Source organism: Mesocricetus auratus, unplaced genomic scaffold, assembly GCF_017639785.1.
Source record: "Mesocricetus auratus isolate SY011 unplaced genomic scaffold, BCM_Maur_2.0 Super-Scaffold_100018, whole genome shotgun sequence".
Classification (NCBI taxonomy): Eukaryota; Metazoa; Chordata; class Mammalia; order Rodentia; family Cricetidae; genus Mesocricetus; species Mesocricetus auratus.
The window spans coordinates 32,443,059-32,464,897 of record NW_024429199.1 but is presented as its reverse complement, the minus strand read 5'-3'; the positions used below and the strand labels follow the sequence as shown (position 1 = coordinate 32,464,897).

The 21,839-nt window shown below is 43.3% G+C and overlaps 1 protein-coding gene and 1 pseudogene across 1 annotated transcript in view; one reads left to right on the top strand and one right to left on the bottom strand.

The window, feature by feature from the left end:
* Positions 1–5,374: 5,374 nt before the first annotated feature.
* The window catches only part of Stx11 (syntaxin 11), a 30,361-nt gene continuing 13,896 nt past the window's right edge, over positions 5,375–21,839 (bottom strand). Inside the window, exon 2 of the mRNA XM_005065868.4 lies at positions 5,375–7,674. Coding sequence (XP_005065925.1) covers positions 6,806–7,669 — 864 coding nt within the window. The 5' untranslated portion in view covers positions 7,670–7,674 and the 3' untranslated portion in view covers positions 5,375–6,805. The remainder of the gene's footprint in view (positions 7,675–21,839) is intronic.
* Positions 14,515–14,913, top strand: LOC106023168 (annotated as a pseudogene).

Here is a 21,839-nt window from a genome sequence, read left to right as displayed (position 1 = left end):
GGTCTCAGTGCATTGCTTTGAATTTCTTTTCTTTTTTTTAGTTGATGTTAAAATTAACATACAAAGCAATGAATTTCATTGTGTCATTCTTATACAGCTCATCCCTCTTCTCAATGGTCCCTCCCTGGTGACCCATGAACCTCCACTTTGGGTTCTCATTCTTACCTCAGGTAGTTCCTCTCCTGTTTCATGTCAGATGTATTTTATTGTCCTTTCTTTTTCCCTCTCCCTCCCCTAAAACCTCTTCATCTCTCATGGTTCCCTTTCTCCCTCCCTCCCCCTGCCTCCCTCTCTCTCTCTCTCTCTCTCTCTCTCTCTCTCTCTCTCTCTCTCTCTCTCTCTCTCTCTCTCACACACACACACACACACACACACACCACAGACACAGGGTGGGGAGAAAGGAGATTTAAATCTGCACAAGAGAGAAAGAATGTGTGTTTGTCTCTGTAAGTCTGGCTTATTTCACTTAACATAATGTTCTCCAGTATGCTGGTTGTTGTTGTTTTTTGTTTGTTTGTTTGTTTTTGTCATCTTGGATACCAGCTGAATCATCTGGGGGAGAGAATGTCATTTGAGGGAAACTCCTCCATCGGATTGGCCTGTAGACAAGTGCGTGGGGAGTTGTCTGGATCAATGAGGGCTGTGTAACACCTGGGTCAAGTGGTCCTGGGCTGTATGAGCCGTGAGAACAAGTCAGCAAGCAGTTTTCCTCCATGGCTCCTTTTCAGTTTTTTCTCCAGGTCCCTGCCCTGATTTAGAGATGAACTGTGACGTCTAAGCCACACAAACCATTTCTTCTCCAAGTTGCTTCTGGCAGGGGTTTGATCACAGCAACGTGTTAGTTCCACAGCGGTCCCCCAAAATGGCCTATATGATGTCTGGGCTCAGCTCAGGATAGACTCTGACTGGGTAAACAGAAGGACCGGTAGCCAATAAATAAAAATCTAAACTCAGCATTCCCCAGAAATCTTGGGATCCGGGTTTGTTTGCCAGTTGCTTCCAGCCAGCAAGATGTTAGGTGCAAAGTGGGCCCCCAAAATGGCAGTGCAAGTGGGCCCCCAAAATGGCAGTGCAAGTGGGCCCCCAAAATGGCAGTGCTGCTTTGTTTTGTTTCTTTGCTGTTGTTTTTGAGAAAGGGCCTCATGTGGCCCAAGCTGACTTTAAATTCGCTAATGTAGCCAAGGATGACCTTGAACTGCGGATGTACCTCTCATGTGCAGGTATTACAGGCCTGTACCACCATGTGCAATTTTATGGGGTGCTGGGGATCAGTTCCAGCCTTTGTGTATACTAGGAAGCACTCTATCATGTGAGTTACATCCCTGGTTCTTAAAGTCACCCCCGCCCTCCCCCAACACACAAAGACTAAAACGAGAGCAGTTTGCAATCAGAGGAAAATGGGTGTGGCTTGGGAGTCAGCTGCCTACTTGCACTGACAACACAGAAGGTATCTTGTGTGATGCTGAGACGCTCTGCTAGTTTCCTGTTATCCATACTAAGGAGGTGTGAGGTCATCCGTGGTCAGTCTTCTCTCTACCAGGGCTGGGAAACAGTCAGGACAAAGCAGCAAAGCACGAAATGAACAAAATCAGCTACAAAGAGGAACGGGTAAAGGGCAGTATCCGGGGCCACCATGTCCACAGGGAGGCAAACACATTATAAGGAGGCAAATTCACTCCAGTGTTGTGAAACACAAGTGAGGTAAGTGTTTTACCAAGAACTGGGGAGCAATAGATGCCCCTTAGCTGTTTCCTCAGTTACTGCTGACTTACTGTAAAAGGTGTGTAAGTGTGCCGCTTAGTCCACGACAAATCCTGCCAGCCAAGCCCACACACACACACTCTGAGGCCTCTTTCCTTTGGCAGATAAATCAATAAGTTGGAATGTGTTCCTACTTACTGTTGCTATTTAATTTGCAAATCTGAAGGAGGAAGTTCAGTTACTCCATCACTACACGGCAGACCTCTGATCCACAAGTTTTCTTTTGAGGTATAAAGCACAGTATACCTTACTTTGTGTCTAAGGCTTTTTGACTTAAAGCTTTGAGAACAATGCATGTCTTTAACTTTCTTTTCTTCCAAATTGAAAAGTAGGGTAAATGCAGAAACAGTAGACCAAATAGGATTAATGCCGCTGTCAACTCCCTGTTTCATCCCTGGTAGAGTAGTGTAGTGAGGAGATGATCCTCACGGTGACTTTGACACTTTTGTGGCTTGCAAAACTGTGGACCTTACACTTTCTATTGGTTTAATTAATTTTTTTAAATGGAGTATTTCACTCCCCCCCAGGAATGTCTGTCTGTTTTATTCTTCAGCTCCCCTCCTCTAGGTTTTGGCTCATCTTCTTGGGGTAAATCTAGGAGGATCTACGGTTTTCTTGCCTTTATAGAAAACCTATTTTCTTTCATTCTTTTGTCTAAGCACTCTGCCTCTGAGCTTTATCTCCCATATGTACATATATTTGTGTGTATTCTATCTCTCTCTACTATATATATGTATATATATTCTATTTTCTGCTACCTTTTTTTTCTTCCTTCCATCCTCTTGTAAAAATTTATTTTGAGACTCATTTCTCCCCAGATCCCAGGCTGACCTGGAACTCACTACATTGCTCAGGTTGGCTTTAAACTCATGGTAATCCTCCTGCCTGAGTCTCTCAAGTGTTGGGTTTACAGGCATTGGCCATGACATTCATCCTTTTATTTTTATCTTATTTTAGACATTCATTCATTAATAGCACTGGATCATCTTAAAAGTATTTACTCCAAGTTGTTTCATCTGGTAGCCACAAGAAACGGAGGGGTCTGTATGGGTTATAAGCCCTGCACGGTGTGCTGTGGATCCATTTTTAATGCCACACCAAGAGAGGAACCTGTGAATACAGACCATGATTTCCCACTGGAAAGGAGATCTTTTATTGAATAATTACCTCAAACGCTGACAATGGCTGGTGCAGGGAATCATTTCCATGAGGTGTAAAAAGGGGGCTTCTTAAATTTCGTTGGTTGTTGGCTTTCTTCTCCCAAATGCATGTCCTAACGCCTTACCACGAAGCGACATTTCTTGTTTGACAGGCGTTCCCCACCACCATCAACCAAATTGAAAAGCGTGGCTGAAGGTTATGAAGGGACCGTGTCACTCTGCCCATTTAAGGGTGCATCGCACCAGGGCAAACCACAGGGCAAGGCAAAGAATGAGCTAGTCAAACATTCCTGTGTGCAAGAGGGAGCAAGAAAAAATTCCTGGGCTTGTCACGTGGAGGCTAAATAACTCCCTTTCATCGGGGGTGACATTCCTTGTACTGCCCTCTCCCTTATGGGGATTCTCTGATGACTGCTTGAGACACACCTGCCTCCCAGAGAAAACATCTGTCTGTGCCTCAAAGCCCAGAGAGCTCCTGATTAGTAAAGATTACATCCACTCCATGCTCCTGAAGTCCTGTGGACTAGGAGCGGCCTTGCAGCTATTCAACTCACAGGCAGTATGAATTGTAAATGAAAAAAAAATACAATTGTAAATGAAAATTACCTCTGTGTGTGTGTGTGTGTGTGTGTGTGAGTGAGTGAGTGAGAGAGAGAGAGAGAGAGAGAGAGAGAGAGAGAGAGAGAGAGAGAGAATATGTTGACACCCTATAGGTGTCAGTTCTCTCCTTTTGATATGGGCTGTAGCGATAGAACTCCTGTCACCAAACTCGAAGGTTAGAACGTTGGCCTGCTGAGCAATCTCACTGGGCCCATTTTCTGCTCTTAAAAGTTTTCATTGTGACCATTTTCTTCTAGTCACACACAAAATGGCATTAGTGTTTAAAGTTTGCAGCATCACCACAAGGTCTTGTCCAACGTCATCTTTCAGTCTACCAGGTAAATACGGGGGGCGCGACGACGACGATGACTCCTCCTCCTCCTCCTATCCCTGTGTCATCTCTCTGGGACAAAGGACATGACTGGCATTTCACTGTCAGCTCCTGGAGGACCGGGAGTGTTATGGAGGATATGGGAGAGGTAACTGATGCCTTCCCCTGAGGTCTGTGTTCCAACCTTGATCACTTTCCAGAGCTCCTCATGGAGACTATGACTTGTGTGCTGGGAAGAATCTTAGGAACAAGCCCTGGCCAAACTGTGTTTGATTTTTTTATGTTAAAATGATAGAATAAATAGAATAGAATAGGAGTGGAGTAGTATAGAACGGAACAGAACCAACCAGAAAAAAATAGAATGGAATGGAATGAATAGACTAGACTAGACTAGAATAGGAGTAGAACAGAACAGAACAGGATCCATCAGAATAGGATAGAGTAGAATAGAATAAGATAGGAGTAGAGTAGAATAGAACGGAACAGAACCTATCAGAATAGGACAGGACAGGACAGGACAGGACAGGACAGGACAGGACAGGACAGGACAGGATAGAACAACAGAACAGAAAAGCAGAGTTGACTAGAAGCAAACAGGATTACAATAGTTGCCACTGTGAAAACAGCTTTATCATTAGGATTAATTAGGGAAAAAAGTGTTTTACCCAAGTGCGGTGGCAAATGACTTTAATCTCAGCACTCAAGAGGCAGAGGAAGGAGAATAGCTCTTCGAGTTTAAGACCAGCCTGGCCTACATAGTGAGTACCAAGCCTGCTGGAGCTATATAGTAAGACTCTGTCTCAGAAAAAAATTATGCAGACATAGAAAATTGTTTACTTTCACAATGATTCTAAAAAGAAAAAAGAAAGGAAGAAAAAAAATTCTTCCAGAGCTCAAGTAAGTTGATTTATGGACTATTCCTTCTTGCAGAAAATAGCAAGTCTCCATAGAGAGACTCTTTTCTCTACAATACAAACTTGGGCACTGGGGCTGTGTGGAAACCTCCCCCTCTCCTTTAGTGAAAGGGGAACATCCCAGTAGTCAGCTGATTAAGAAACTGGGCAAGTCTAAGGAGAGCTGGGTGGGGCTCAGTTTGTACAATTTTCCCTTTGAACTATGAAAGCAAAACTATCCACAGGACTAGTTTTTCTTGCTCATGAATAATCAGTGAGTCCCAAAGAGTTCCTATTTGTATTCTCTTTTAAAACTCTACCTTTGATGGGTGGTGGTGGTGTATGCCTTTAATTGCAGCACTGAGGAGGCAAAGGCAGGTGATGTCTGTGAGTTCAAGGCCAGCCAGATCCACAAAGCAAGTTCTAGGACAGCCAGCACTGTTACACAGAGAAACCCTGCCTTGAAAATAAATAAATAATAAACAAGCAAACAAACAAATAGATCTTGAACTTCTTAAGAACTCAAGATAAGCAAACTATTTTCTAATTTATATTAAATAAGAGGAATAAAAACAAAACAAAACAAAACACAAAAACAAAAAAAGAACTCAAGATAGATGACTCCCGACTAAAATCACTCACATATTTAATAATGTATAGAAGGAATTTAGAATTGATAACACACAGGAGGTATGACCATGGTCTTGAACATAACCTTAAAGTTTTCAAGTGAAAACAAATCTCTAAAACCTGAAAATGGTAACTTGGGGCATACTGACGAAAATTCCTTTGTTGAGAGCTTCATGCACACATATTGTATTTAGAGGGAGGGAAAGTTTAACCATAGTTGAAAAAAACCCAACTATCTTCAATGGGTCAAGATACAAATATACAAAAAGATATAGTGTCATGTTTATTAAACTTATTTGAAAAAAAAGATTTCACTTTAAGGCTCTCTGCTTTTACGTCTTTAAGGAATGGTTCACAGTAAGATAAATTATGATTTCCAAGAACATCATTTTAGTGGCTCTGATTGTGTCATGTGTTTTCCCCACTCATCTTCACCAATGACAGCACACAGTGGTTCAAAATAAAGTTTGACCCGAAGTGGACCATGCAGACAGAAATGAAATCCACTCAGAACAATCAAGGCAACACTGACACTCACAAAAAAGTTCTTATTATTTAAATACAGAATTTACAAAAGCAGTGCTAACCCAATTGGCCATTATGTACACAAATGAGTGAATATTAGTTTACATTTACACATATATTCATATGAAATTAAGTACAAGGACAAACTTTAAATAAATGTTTTCTGTGAAAAATACATAAAATGAGTGATTTAAAAAAGTTCAACTTGAGTGCTTGCTCAGTATTCGCTGCTTAAAATATCTGGAAAAATTACTCATATATATGAGTATATATATATATAAAACCAGTGGAAGTTATAAAAGGTGAGAGATCAGGAAGTCGTGTGTGTTCAGTGCAGTTTAATAAGTGGGGGAAGAGAGCCGAGGTAAAGTTTCCACGTAGGCAGGGCTCACACAACATAAATAATCAGAAGTGAATGAAATCCAGTTTACCCAATGTCAAAGCTACTCGAAGTTGAACCGAACTAAGAAATACCCAAGTGAATGTCACTCAAAATCGAACAGCACCAAGGAACTTCCCAGAGAAGGTAAAGGAAGAGAATTTTTGATAATGTGCTCATATTATTAGCATATGCTCATTTCACTTCCTCCTTTAGTCTTCAAGACACACCTTAGCAATGACATTAGTTCTTCCCTGAGATGCTGAGTGCTCGGTATCTTATAATGACGTCACACAACTGCAGTGGTAATCTGTCTGCATTAACGAACCATAGGATGCTAAAACATCCATCCTTGTAGGCAAGTGCCGGGTTCTGAATCTTGCACACCAACTCCATCTTTCTTTCTTTAGCCTCTGAATTCTGCAGGCATCGGGACCCTCTCTCTTGGGCCAGTGCAGGGTGCCTTTGATTGGCATCTTGAACACACTGCCTTCGTGGCACAGGTGGTGAAGGCCCAAGCCAGCTGCTAGTTGACGCAGGGGCAGCAGAAGCAGCAGATGGTCCTGCAGGGGTTCTTCTTCTTGTACTGCACTGCCTTGCGCACCTGTGCCTTGGCCTCGCCGGTGTAGTCGAGGGTCTTCTGCACGTTGAGCTCGATGACGTTCAGCGTGTCTGCCTGCTTCTCCACCAGCACAGCCATCTGCAAGAAGAGCTCGTGCACATCGCGGATGCGACCCTCCAGCCGCAGCAGCTCTCGGTGGCGGCTCTCGATCTCGTTGAGCGCAGCCCGTGCGCCCTTCACGTCGGCCAGCAGGTTCTCGGAGAACACGTCCCACTTACCCTGCTCGAACATGTCCTCGATCTGCTCGCCCGACACGTCCTTGCCCATGATCTCCAGCTGCCGTTGGATGCGGATCTTGCAGTTGTCGCGCTGTTTCATCTCGGCTTGGTTGTACTCATACATGGCCTGCTGGAAGGCACGGGTCAACGCGCTGTATTGTGCATGCGAGATGCGTGCCACCGCGGAGTGCGAGCCGTGCCGGACCTCTGCCTGATCGCTCAGCTCCTTCATGGAGCGCAGCTTCTGGTGGATGCCCTCGCCGCGGGTCTTGATGGCTTTGGCGATGGAGTTGGTATCGCGTTTGATGCTGCTGAGGCGCCGCATGGACGTGAGGAAGCGGACGTTCTGCCTCCCCAGGCGCTTCACGTCGATCATCAGCAACTGATTTTCATCCTGGATGTCCTGGATGACCCGGTACAAGGACTCCAGGATATGGTCGGTCTCGAACACGATATCCTCGTGGGGAGTGTCAAAGTCATCGTCCCCGTCTGGGAATTGCTGGTCATAGCTCCTGGATAACTCCAAAAGTTCTGCAAGCCGGTCCTTCATTTTGCCTACAAGTAGAGACAGCAGTTAGGATCCTCTAGTGACAGTTAGATCTTTGTATTCAGAGGAACTGAAGCTCAGAGTCAAGAATCGGCTCTGCTCGGCGCTCCAAATTTCCCTGGGTGCATTAAAGGGGCTAAATGTCCCCTTACATTTTACTTTTAAGAAATGCAGTGACTCGGACTCAGGCTCTTGGTTGGATTCCACAGCTTCTACACATCTGCAGTTCACAGGTGCCCTCAACTCAATCAGTAATTTAAAATTTTAGATTGCTTAGGGAATCAATTTCTTTTTCTTGTTTTTAAAATTTTTTTTTGTTTGTTTCCCCGTCAATTAGACACACTAGCCTTGGTGGTGGTGGGCCACGCCTTTATTCCCAGCACTTGAGAGGCAGAAGCAGACCAAATCTCTGTGAATTCAAGGCCAGCCTGGTCTACAAAGCAGAGTCTGAGAACAGCCGAACTGTCACACAGAGAAACTCTGGAAGGAAAAAAAATATTAAAAGATACAAGATACACTGATACAAGAGAGAGAGAAAAAAACACAAAAGTTTGCAAACTTTTGAATAAAGACAATGTTCAAGGTTTTGCAACAGACACTAAATGTTCTTTATTCTGTGGCTATTTGTCACTAGTAAACATCCCTCCCTTGTAGTTAGAACAATCCTTAAAAGTTAAGTTGGCTTACTTAGCCTGTGTGGTGGCCATGCCTTTAATCTTAGCACTCTGTAGGCAGAGGCAGTTGGATCTCTGTGAGTTTTGAGGCCAGCCTGGTCTACATATTGAGTTCCAGGACAGTCAGAGTTACATAGAGAGACCCTGTTTCAAAGAAAAACAAAACAAAAAAAGCTAAGTTGGCTTAACATATTTGTTTCTTAAAAATGGTGTCATGGGGCTGCAGGGGGGTGACTCTGTGTTTAAGAATGAGGGTCTGCTCTGACAGAGGACGTGAGTTCAGTTCCGAGCACTCATGTCTGCAGGTTCACAAGTGTCTATAACTCCAGGTGATCCAATACCCTCTTCTGACCTTTTTGGTCAACTGGACTCATGCGCACATACCTAAACACAGACAGATAGACAGACAGACAGACAGACAGACAGACACACACACACACACGAATACACAGGCACACAAGCAAAATTTGGACATCAGCCAGGTGCAGAGGTGTGCACCTGTGATTCCAGCTAGCAGGGAGGCTGGGGTAGGATGAACACTTGACCCTGTGAGTTCTAGTAACAGCCTGGGCAATACAGCCAGACCCCACTGGGAAAAAAAAGTTGAGATTTTTTTTTGCTCTTTTACCCATTATAATGTTCTAGTGAAAAGCATTGTTGACATTGTTCCCAGTTAAAAACCTTTTATAAAGAAAATGAGAATCATACAGTCTTACAGCAATAATATAGCATAGTCTCATTTATCCATCATGCAACAGAAACTTTTGCCCCCTTTGCAAGGTTTGTACAAATCATTGCTAAGACAAAACAATGTTTTCTTTTTTTTTAAGACAAAACAATGTTTTCTATGTACACACATTTTCAGTGGAGTGGAAACACGAGTTGGGGCTAGTTTGCCCTTATACACGTACTTTCTGCCTAGAAAGAGCCTGTTCCTACTTCATAGTCCATGGCAAAGCACTGCTCCCAAGAGCTGCCCAATCACCCAGAGAACTTGGTCTGAAAGGCTGCTTTCAGGTTTGACATAACTGACGTCCTACAGCAGTGCTGATGGAGGGTGGACATCTGGACTGGTGATGCCAGAGAACCGTGAGCACTGACTAAGCTGCCAAAATCATTATTCATGTATGCTAAGCAGATATTTTATTCCGTAATGGAAGTTTTTAATATAGCACATTTTCCTGCTTAAAATGTCATTTCTTTCTTTTGTTGAGTAAAGTCAATACCAGCCTTTCTCAGTGACAGTGAATGTTATTCTCCTAACAGAATAATTGACTGGACAGTAAAAAGACCCAGCCTGGGGAGAGACTTGAGAAATTATGAGGTAGATAATGGACTAAGATGCTTATACTTCGATTATTTTTAATTAATTTTAACTGACATATAAACCTAAAACTGTTCGCATTAATGGAGTACTGTGTAACGTTTCAATACATACTGCATTAAGTTCAAATCAAGTTAGGTATATATTCATCTTCTTAAATATTTACTTACTGCAGATCAAGATACCAGTTCCCAGGACAGGACCCAGGATAGCAAAAAGAACACCTTCAGAGTAGTTGGGACTTAGAAAAAGTTCTTCTCTATCTGGTGGCTAGACTTTTTGATGGTAACTTAAGGAAAAAGGAACAAACACACGCTTCCTTGATAGCAACCTTCTCTCTTACTTCAAATTAGAAAATCCCCTTTTGAAAATCTCTCCATCTCCACACAGCTGCATCTCCTTACTCCATACAGCTATATGACACTTCTTTTTCCATCTCTCATACTTTTACTTATGCAGCAAAGCCCCTTAGACAGATATGAATCACATTTTCAGGCTCACACAGCACTTCTTGAGTAAACAATAAGAAAGAGAGCCATACTGATCACACAGTGTCTCTCAGGTTAGGGATGTCACCATGACTGGCCAGTGAGTAACACTTAGTCGTGCACGTAGCTCCAAGTGGTCACGGTTCCCAGACAGAAAGCGATATTGAAATTCAGGACTTAAACAATGAACAGTTAGTTGGCTGAACCGTGAGGTTAGGAGTCTGTGAGGAAAGTCCATTACTCTACTAAAGCTGCTTCACGCCTGACCTTGAGTCAGCAATAAACACCTGGAAATTATCCTGTGTATTCATCTCCAGGGGCAACCAGTTTGCTTTGAATTTGTTCTGAAATCAAAAATTAGCTCTCTTTGTGACTGAGAATACTATTCCCATGTCAGTCTGAGTGATGAAAAATATCCTAGTATTATTTTTATTGATCAGAATTACATAGTACTGATTAAGCAGAAATCATCTTCCTAACCATTCACAACTATATGTATTCCCAGTAGATGGAATATTCACAATATAATCAAGGAAATATAAAATATACCAGTGAGGTTTTTCCTTTTTCTTCTTAAATTCTTTTTTGTTTTGTTTTTGTTTTTTTGTTTTTTTTTTTTTTACGAGGCAGGGTTTCTCTGTATTGTTTTGGAGGCTGTCAGTCCAGCCTGGCCTTGAACTCACAGAGATCCTCCTGCCTCTGCCTCCCGAGTGCTGGGATTAAAGGCGTGCGCCACCACCACCCGGCTCTTAAATTCTTTATTAGTTTTAATTGTGTGTGTGTGTGAGAGAGTGAGACAGCGAGAGAGAGAGAGAGAGAGAGAGAGAGAGAGAGAGAGAGAGAGACAGAGAGAGAGAGAGAGACAGAGACAGAGACAGAGACAGAGACAGAGACAGAGACAGAGAATCCACTGGTGTCAGACACACTGGAACTAGAGTTACAGGCAGTTGTGAGCCAACCAGTGTGGGTATTGGGCACCGAAATTCAGTCCTCTGCAGGAGTTGTGCATGGTCTTAACTACTGAGCCAGTTTTCCAGTGTTTTTTACTTTTCCTTTTTCTGCCATCAAGTTATCAGGAAACATTTAAAAGTAACACAGGATTCTGAGACTTCTAAAGAAAATGCTGGAAAGAGGAAATAACTGACAGAACATGGGAGGAAGCTTTTACGTATATATTTAATCTCAGGACACATAGGAGGATGTGCAGAGCCTGGGAGGTAGACATATTTTCATCACACATTATCTTCGTAGACATTCAGCAATGACTTCAGTAAGCCAGCTACTTACTGGCTCCTTCATAAGTCACAAAGTTTAGAGGTCCATCTTATGAGATGAAAAGCACACATGTTCTCTCAGGTAGAAAAGGTAGCTAGGGAGAAAAGAATTGCAGCAGTCCCACACGACTGTCTGAACTACACTTGAGTAAGATGTATCAAAATGTCAACAGTGATTTTCCCTGAGCTGTGGGATAACATGACTGTCATTATTACTTCCTTTTGCTATTCTAGATTTTCCATAATTTTATAAGATCATGTAGATGTATAATTAATTCTATAATATCTGCATAACGATTAGACTGGCATTCTGTGTTTCCTGAGGAAGCACACTAGCTGACAAGCGTTGAATGGGAGCCACGTCCATGTGCTTAAGTTCGTGGTCAGTGCAGTCTGCTCTCCAAGACGCGGGTGGACAAAATGGACACATGCTGATGGACACTGTAAGAATAGATGTTTTCCTTGAATCTTGGCCAAGCCTTGCAAAGCATTACAACGGAAGGCAAATGGAAAGAATGACACATACCAGGTTTCTAGAACTCTGTTCATAGATGAGTTCTATTCTCTCTACTCCTCCCCTAAAAGTTATGAAAGAACTATAGGAGAAGACCACCTCATTCTCAGCATGAAAAGCAGAATCCATAGCACCTAGAAGATGGTATCAGAAAATATTCAAAGAGTGACTGTTCTTAGACTCTAACCACCTGACACCATAGGTCCCCAATCAGTAAAGATCCAAAATCATTCGAAGGTACAAGTCCCTAACCTGTAAGGAAACAGGAATGTTCACACCCTTTGGCAGGTGTTAAACAGGCACCTTCCTGCCCACCCTTCCTGCCCAGCACAAACCTAGATGGGTAAGTTCTACCCAGCAAGCAAGCGTCAGGAAAACTACAATGGGTGCGTGTGTATGTGTCAACCGAGAGGTTTCCATTCTGAGAATGCCTTTAAAACATTAGAAATATGCATCTTTGCTGAAGGCGCATTGAAACATAGAGGAGGGCACCAAAGAGCGTTAAGATAAGCTTTGCAGTCAGTATGTTGATTTGTACCTTGGAGTCCTAAAACGGGAAACTGCAGTAACTGAAAAAGAAAAACAAATCAGACAATTCAACTGACCCAGAGTTTCACAGTGGCAAACAAAAGTATAATACATATTGGGAAACTGTTCATAACGTTCACAAAGTAACTTCTATTTTAATTCACACTCAAGTGGAGAGTACCAAAGATGGTTTACTGTAACTATGGGAAATCTGCTTTTGTCTTCTACTTTCCTTTTATGAACACATGTAATGCGGTCTGAGAGATCTCACTGCAGTATGGAGGAAGGGTAGGTGGGAGGGAAGGTGGATTGCTTAGCCCTTCTTCTGTTGAGCAATAAAATTGCATGTGAAGCACACGGGGAAGTAAAGAGATGTTGGTGCCTAACTGCCTAAGTGAATTTCTGCCTTAAGCAGACAGTGAAGTCACCTGGAGGGTTTCCAGTACCGCAGCTGCCTGAGCTGGGCCTAAAAGAATGAGCTCCTCGTGATTTTAGGATATGGTCAAGTTTGTAGCCCATTCCACATGTTCTTACTGTAGAAGCTGAGTGATCATGAAAGCTGAGCAGTTTTGGAGCACCTTAATGGACGGGCCCCAGGTTGAAATAGACTGAGAGGATCAAGAAAAAGATAGTTGTTGGCCTCTCCCCCTACCAGAAAGATGGAGTATTTCATAATCACTGCCTTCTGGCTTCTGAGGATGGAGAAGGGCTGCATAAGAAATGAAGGTCCACTAAGAACTCACCTTCAGTCTACTAAATCATGAAAACAATCCAGGCAGCCCTAACAGTGGAGAAAGCAAGAATGACAGGGTTTTATTAGAATCTCTTCACTCTCACATGAGCAGATAAGGCAGACACTAACGAAAGGGCAATGACAATGGAGATTGGGCTTCGCCTTGAAGTGAATTAATAGGTTGTCTAACAGAGTTCAAGATGAAGGGTGCCTTGACTCTATTACCTAAACACATTGGGACCAGGATCCTACTATTAGATTTGGCCCATAGCATCTTGGTTTTTCTATCTGTGGCTCTGTTGGTAGAATGTTTGCCACCCAAACATGAGGACCTGAGTTGAAATTCCTTAGGATCCATGTAAAAATCTGGGTTTGGTGATGCAAATTTTTAATCATGGCCCTGGGACAGCAGAGAAAGGTGGAGCTCTAAATCCAGTGAGACGTTCACTCAAAAAACAAGGCAGAGAGAGATTTTAGAAGACATCTAATGTTAACTTCTGACTTACACATGCACACATACACAAATGTGTCAACATCAGCACGCCCAGATGAGTGCACACACATGAGCACATGAGAATACACCACATACCCTACCACACGCGTACTCCCCCACACATATTTTCTGTCCTATCAGGATGACTCAAGAAGAACAATGAATGGGGACAGTAACTACATAACTAACACTGGATGCTACAGAGTACAGCCACGAGAGTCACTGTCCCTGCTTGTCCCTGTCATAAACACTCTGCTCATAAAGGACACTTACTCTGCAACAACAAAAAAGAAAAAAATATTGTTGTAGTCTAAATTATGTCCCTTTGAAATGACAAAGGTAATGCCATCTTGTACCAACTCCATTTTGTATTTGCTTAGACAGTTCTTAGCCCTCTCCCCGATCTCACCAATAGCCAAGTCTGCATTGGCAACACATTTGAGATTTCCATGACTTTGACCATGGTCCAGATGTATTAACCAAAATAATTAAACTAAAATAACTAGAAAAGATATAAGTAAAAAATGATTGGCATGTTGTGTCTAAAATAATTACTATGCTCTGCCAGAAATGAATATTTCAAGGCTACATTGACCCTCACCTAACTTTAATATAAATTCTGGTCTTCGTGGTCTTTACCTCTAAAAACTCTGTGTGCCTGAGCTCAGATGCCAAGAGGCTTTTCAGAGTCACAAGCCCATTTTGGGTCTGACCATCAATAAAAAGAACTTAAACCTTCTAATTGTTTTGCTTTTCCCCTGGAGCTGCTGAGGTAGGCAGAGACTCAGGTGTGTTCAGGATTCACCCATAATCCACCATCATGGCTGAGTAAGGCATTGCTGCTGGAGGTGCAATGGAGGTCAATACTGCTCTATAAGAGGCGCTGAAGACAGCCCTCATCCACAATGGCCTAGCAGGTGGCACACATGATGCTGCTAAAACCTTAGACAAGCACCGAGCCCATCTATGTGTGCTTGCATCCAATTGGGAGGAGCCTACGTATGTGAAGTTGGTGGAGACACTTGGTGCTGAGCACCAAATCCGCCTGACTAAGGTTGATGACAATAAGGCACTAGGGGAATGGGCAGGCCTCTGTAAAACTGATCACACGGGGAAGCCACGGAAAGTGGTTGACTGCAGTTGTGAGGTGTTTAAGGACTCTGGAAAAGAATCTCAGGCCAAGGACGTCATTGAGGAATACTTCAGGTGCAATAAGTGAATAAATAAAAATATTGGCTCATTTGAAACAAAACAACAAAAAAAAACCTTTTAATTGTCTTAATCAGAGGGGTTTGCCAGTAATTATCTCATGTGGATCATTTCACCTTTGCTACTCCTCATCCCAAATACAAACGTGAAAATCCTGACCCCAGCGGTCAGACCGCCTCTGTAGTTGGAGCTGGTAATGAAGAAATTAAGTTAAAACAAAGCCTTTGGGGATGGATCCTAATCACGTCTGATAAGGAATCCATTGGAGAAAAGTTTACATACGCAGAGAAAGGCTGGGAGCAGACAGTGTTAATCTGTAAGCAAAGGGAACAAACTTCAGCAGAAATAAACCTTGCTGAATTAGTCACTTTTCTATTGCTGTGGCGAAACACCCAGACCGAGACAACTTGTAGAAGAAAGCGTTTATATAGGCTTATGGTTCCGGAGGGATGAGAGTCCATCATGGCAGGGAAGCAGCAGGTTCGGTGGCAGGAGCAGAAAGCTGAGGGCTCAGATCTTGAACAGCAAGTACAAAGCAGAGAAAGAAAACTCAAAATAGTGAGTCTTTAAACTCTCAAAGCCCATCTCTGTGACATACTTCCTCCAGCACGGTCATACTTCCTAAACCTCCCAAACAGTGCCATCAACTGGAGACACTGTTTGTGCAAATGCCCCAGACATTGGGGGACATCTTGTTCACACCACAAGACTTGCTACCACCCTCACACTGAGTTTATAGCATCCCAGAGCTATGAGAAACAGGTGCCAGTGGGATCCGGCCTTTGGACGCTGTGATATGAACTCTACAGAGTTCACACAGGGGAGCCACATACTGGACTGAAAACAAACAAACAAACAAAACAAAATGAAACAAAAAACTCCAAACAAACCAAGCAACTCAAAATGTTTTAAATAACTTTGTGGTTTTCGAAATGAGTTCCAGTCATAGCTGCCCTTAGTTGAATGTGGTCAGCAAACTTGAGAGACCCAGCAGCCATCAGACTGTCATATTTCACTATGACAAACCAATTTATACATCAAGGAAATGTTGCCTAATACCGATAAATACAATCCTTCCTGGGTTCACAGCAATATGTTATAAGTATTTTGACTTGTAGTGAGGAAAATCAGATGGATGTGCAGAACAGAGGGAGGTCCAGGTTGGACCATGGGGAGTTTGCTACAGAGGTGAACTGGAGAAGATGGGGGGGGGAGCTAGCATTACAACATGTAGGGGCCTTCCTTCCTACACTTAGGATACACACGGGTTTCCATTTTCACATGTCTTAGTGTTTGTATTGCTGTGAAGAGACACCATGACCACGGCAACTCTCATAAAGGAAACATTGAGTTGGAGCTGGCTTGCAGTTTAGAGGTTCAGTCCATTACCGTCCTGGTGGACATGGGAGCTGCAGGCCGACATTGTGCTGGCTGTATCTTATCAGAAGGCAACAAGAAGCAGGCTCAGCCCATTCCTGATAATGAACTTGATGTTTACTTTATATGCCATCCTAGAGCCTTCATCCAGTGACTGATGGAAGCAGAGGCAAACACCCACAGCTAAACACTGAACTGAACCCATGGAACCCAGTGACAGAGAGAGAGGAGCGATGAGCAAATGGGCAAAGAATGGGCTGGCAAAACCAGCAGAGACAGCTGATCTGAACAAGGGGGAGCTCTTGGGCCCCAGACGGACAGCTGGGAGGCCAGCATGGGACTGATCCAGACTACCTGAGTGTGAGAGTCAGTGAGGAGGTCTGGGCAACCTATGGGACTCTGGGCAGTAGATCAGTGTTTATCCCTGGCATGCAAATGGACTTCGTGTGTCCATAACACAAAGAGGGATGATCTCTCAGCCTGGACTCTTTTTTTTTTTTTTTTTTTTTTTTTTTTAATGAGACAGGGTTTCTCTGTATTGTTTTGGAGGCTGACGGTCCAGTCCGGCCTCGAACTCACAGAGATCCGTCTGCCTCTGCCTCCCGAGTGCTGGGATTAAAGGCGTGCGCCACCAACGCTCTCAGCCTGGACTCTTAAGGGAGTGCCTGGACCCTGCCCTGAGCAAAATGACAGACTCTAGATATCCCCTATGTGAAAGGAAGTGGGGATAGGGTGGAAGGCTGGTGGGGGGATGGTGGAGGGATGGTGGGGGGTGCGGGAGGAGGGGAGGGAGAGGGAACTGGGATTGACATGTGAATCAAACTATTTAAAATTAAAGTAATAAAAAAAAGGAAAAAAAGAAGTGGGCTCAGACACCAGGCAGTATTTTGAGGATAGAAACCACAAAGCCTACTCCTACAGTGACACACTTCCTCCAACAAAACCACACTTCCCAATAGTACCACTCCCTATGAGCTTCTGGGGGCCATTCAAACTACCACAATGTAAGTTCAGAAAGTTTAGCGTTTTCCTTTCAATGTGAACTCAAGTACACATTTAGACATAGGCTCTCTGTAGTAGGTGTCATATCCAGTTATGGATGACGCAGAGGGGATCTTGTCCCCAAGAGAGCATAAATGGTCACTTTTGTATAGTACCCAAGCTTTTATTTCAGGTTTCATAATATCCAGCTCTTAGACCTGGGTTTTGTAGCAAATTTTAAATTGTTAAAGAAGATGATGGCTACAGATCACAAGGTGCTTTGCTGGACCATGTGAGACCCTGGAAGAAGTTCCTGTAACACCCCTTCTCTGGTGGGTGCATCCCACACCAAGGCACATTGCCTGGCAGGCTGAAGCCGCAGCCCTGCCCACGCTTGATGAGGTCATGGCCTGCTCTGCTGTGATCGCCCTGTACAGAGCTTGCTCAACCACTCTCTCCAGGCCCTCCTGCCCAGCCACCCCCACACCACAGTCATCTGGTTGGGAACAGGACATTCCACAATGTCACAGTAGCTTTGCAGTTGATTTCTAGCTCACCCATCAGAACACACCCTTAAAAAGACAACAAAGACTCTTTCCCCAATAGGTTGACTCAAATCCATGAATAATCATTTCACTCAACCGAGTCATCATTGGTGCTCTGGTCTGTCTCTTGATTTAAAAAAAAAGTGGCACATCGAAAGGGAAGAAAGCATTCTTTTTGTTTTTGAGACAGGGTTTCTCTGTGTAGCCCTGGCTGTTCTGGAACTGGATCTGTAGGAAACTCAGAGATCGGCCCACCTCTGCCTCTTGGGTGCTGGGATTAAAGGCAAGTGCCACCACCACCCAGCAAGAAAGTATTCTTTTTATCTCTTAGAGATTATAAGCTTAAAATACTTTCTCGTTGTTCTCAAGGCAATTTAAAAAAGGCGGACCAAATGGGGTTGGTTTTTTAAAGTACATTTGCTAAAAACATTTAACCTTTTCATAGGGTCCATTCAAAAGCACCATAGGAGAGTCTGAAGACTCTTCATTGAGATGGACTACAATTATAAAAGCTAGGTGTAGAATAAATGATAAAAATATTGGCTGTGAAACTCACTCCTAGGCATGGCTGCATAAACAGGACCAGAAAAATGGCAATATCAAAGGACATGCTAACATGGAAAGGGGACAGTTTCATGGGGTACCATCCCCAAACGAGGAACTATAGGCAACTAACGACCATCGAGAGACAGAGAATTAGCCCCTTCCAGGGATGACCCTCCCTAACTGGTTATCCAACACAAAGTGGTCATCCTTGAAACCATACACAGGAACAGCAAAAAAGGGCTTCAGCGGGTTGTATTTACATACTGTGCATGTATAGACATACTCATATACATATACACCCATATATACATATATATGCAACAATAATAAAGAAAAAGAGGCTATAAATTTTGGAGTGGAGGGGACATAGGTGGGAGTTGAAGGAAGGTACTCGGGGGACTAAAGGGAGGGAAGTGATGTAATTTTATTATGGCTTAAGATGGGTAAAAATTAAAAATAAATTAAAAAACTTTAAGTAAGTGTCCCTTTTAATTTTTAGACAAGTGAGATAGCTCATTGGGTAAAATGTTTGCCGTGTAAGCCTGATAACCTCCATATATAAGATCTCTGGCTGGCTCTTTTTTAACATGAAATGAAGGAACATCTGAGTTCTCCAATGACATTGATGCATGAGGTTTGCCAGGTAAGCAAGTGGTTTTCTTAAGTCTCTCTCTCCAAAGGTGTGCGTTTGTTTTTGCTGGAGACTATCCTCTGAAATGTACTGGTGTACTGCATTCCTTCTATGTGTTGGCTGCAATTCTGAAATGCACTGGTATACTGCGTTGCTTCCTTGTATTGGCTGCAATTCTGAAATGCACTGGTATACTGCATTGCTTCCTTGTTTTGGCTGCAATTCTGAAATGCACTGGTGTACTACGTTGCTTCCTTGTGTTGGCTGCAATTCTGAAATGCACTGGTATATTGCATTGCTTCCTTGTTTTGGCTGCAATTCTGAAATGCACTGGTATACTGCGTTGCTTCCTTGTTTTGGCTGCAATTCTGAAATGCACTGGTGTACTACGTTGCTTCCTTGTGTTGGCTGCACGTTGCTGGCCACTCTGCTGGTCACCTTCCACACCTTTGAACTGTGTGTGACACACTGTCTGATCTGAGAAGCTTCTCATCCTACACAGTCACTCCTTCCAGGCAATGACTGTGAAGGCTGAGCTTTCTCTTCAGTTCCACTGACAACAGGAATTAGACATGACTAGCTGCTAAACACATTTAAATCCTCTTCTAGGGGATCCAAGGCCCTCTTCTGGCCTCCATGTGCACCCAGCATGTGACGGATGCACAGACATACATGCTTAAACACATAAAAAAATAATAGCACAGTAAAGGTTACTTAAAGCTTATATATGTATATATTTTCTGGAATATTCTACTGCATTTTTTACTGTAATAGATGATTGCAAGTGACTAAAGCCACGGAAAGCAAAACTGTGATTAAGTGGCTACTTGGTCTCATCAAGAAATACTGTTGGCTGGGCTGGAGAGATGGCTCAGCTGTTAAAGGCTAGGCTCACAACCAAAAATATAAAAGAAATACTTCTCTGGCCTTTGAATATGGACTTGCTAATGAATCTTGCTTCGATGAGAGGACAGTAGACCATGTGACAGAAGCAGAGATGCCTGGATAGCAGAAGTCACTGAACCTTGCCCCCTGTTCCTACTGGGGACATTGTGACGAAGCTGGAGCTAGCCCCCTGTTCCTACTGGGGACATTGTGACGAAGCTGGAGCTAGCCCTCTGGAGAATGGGGGCCACATGCAGAGAGGAGGTGAATGACTGAGCCTGGACATGCCCAAGGGAAGACCCATCCAGAGCTTGCTTATTGTGGCAGGCTTATATAGACCAACTCATGCTGTCCTCGCAAATATAAGGAATCACTAGTAGCAATCTGGAGGAACTTTATTGTCATGATACTCACTGATAACACTGTCGCTCTGTGTCTCCCAAATGTACTTTTCTTTAATCCCAGTTTAGGAAGCAACAGGAATCACAGAAAAATCATAGTTTATGGAAAATAAATTCTCATGCATTTAAAGTGGATATTTTTGTTATAATTTAAAATGAAAATATGAGTAATTTTCCTGGCTAGCTCTGCATTCTGATCTTCAGGCAAGCTTTATTAGATTACCACATATCCTGATGATCATGACCTATTATTATAACTACACATTACATTTATATTATATTCATATGTTACCCCAAATTTCATATAAAGCATACACATTCATTTGTCAAAACTCACACATTTCTTGACAAATTGGAGGACGGTTCTGTCTTTCCTGTTGAAAACTGTAGTCTCAGTGAGGAGACAATAAGGCTCTGTGGAGCTGCTTCACACGGCCCATGCCGCACAGGAGAGAGTCAGGGAGCAGTGAGGTTAGGACGCCACAGTGATACCTGGCATTTTAAACCTTGGTCAGGGCTTAGTCTGATAAGGGATCTGGAGAACTTGAAGAGCCAGATTTGGAATGGAAGTGAATAGTCTGAGTATACCTCAATTCCACTGTTCAGTTCACCCACATAAACAGCAGCTGGCAGGTACAGTGCAACCTTCCAAATGGCTTGCATCTGCAATACAGTGTCAGCAAAGCCCGCACCAGAGGAGTTTCTTGCCATCAAACTAAAAAGAACCGAAATTGATGGGAGTTGAACTAAGTCTCTAAAAACTGTCAGGAATTGATGTGGCCAGACTCATCCTTCAAAACATTAAGGTGACAGGAAAACTATCCTTAGAGCCAGGGGTCTAGTTAGAATCCCACATCTACACATCGAAGTATGAGGCCTTGACTGTTATGTGAAGTCATGTTCTGATTCCACCTGTGCCACTGTCAGCTCTTGCCTGGATTTCGAAGGCCTCCAGGGTCCTAGTAGGGAGACAGGGTGAGTCCCAAGAAAGGGATGCAATTCCTGAGAGACTGGTGCTCTCCAAGCCTGCCTCTGTCTCCTTCCCTTACTGCCTTCTCCCATGCATGAATGTGACTTCATTGATTGTGAGAGGACTCAGTGGGATGGTCCATGAGGAGTTTTTACACAAGGAAGAGTGAACACTCTGTCTTTTTTATCTGTTTTTTTTAAACCAGGTTATGAGATTCATGGGACCTTAATCCGCTCAAATAAATAATGCAGATCTGGTAACCACATGTGCAAACAGTGCTATTCACAGCTAGCGTGCTATTAACAGCTCACTTCCCATTTCATCTATGGCCATAAAGTGACCGTCACACCTGCGGGCTACTATGTTATTAGAGCTTAAACATTCTTTAACAGAAGGGGGTGGAGGAGATATGTGGGGGGCATGTGTGTGCTATGGGGTACATGGTTGTATCTGGAGGTCAGAGGACAATCTTGCAACAGTTCTTTCCTTCCACATTTAACTCAGTTCCAGGGGTTACCCTTTAAACGGGTCGCCAGACTTTCACAGCAAGTCCTTTTCTGACGGAGCCATCCTGCCAGCCCTATTTGAGGTTTTAAATGA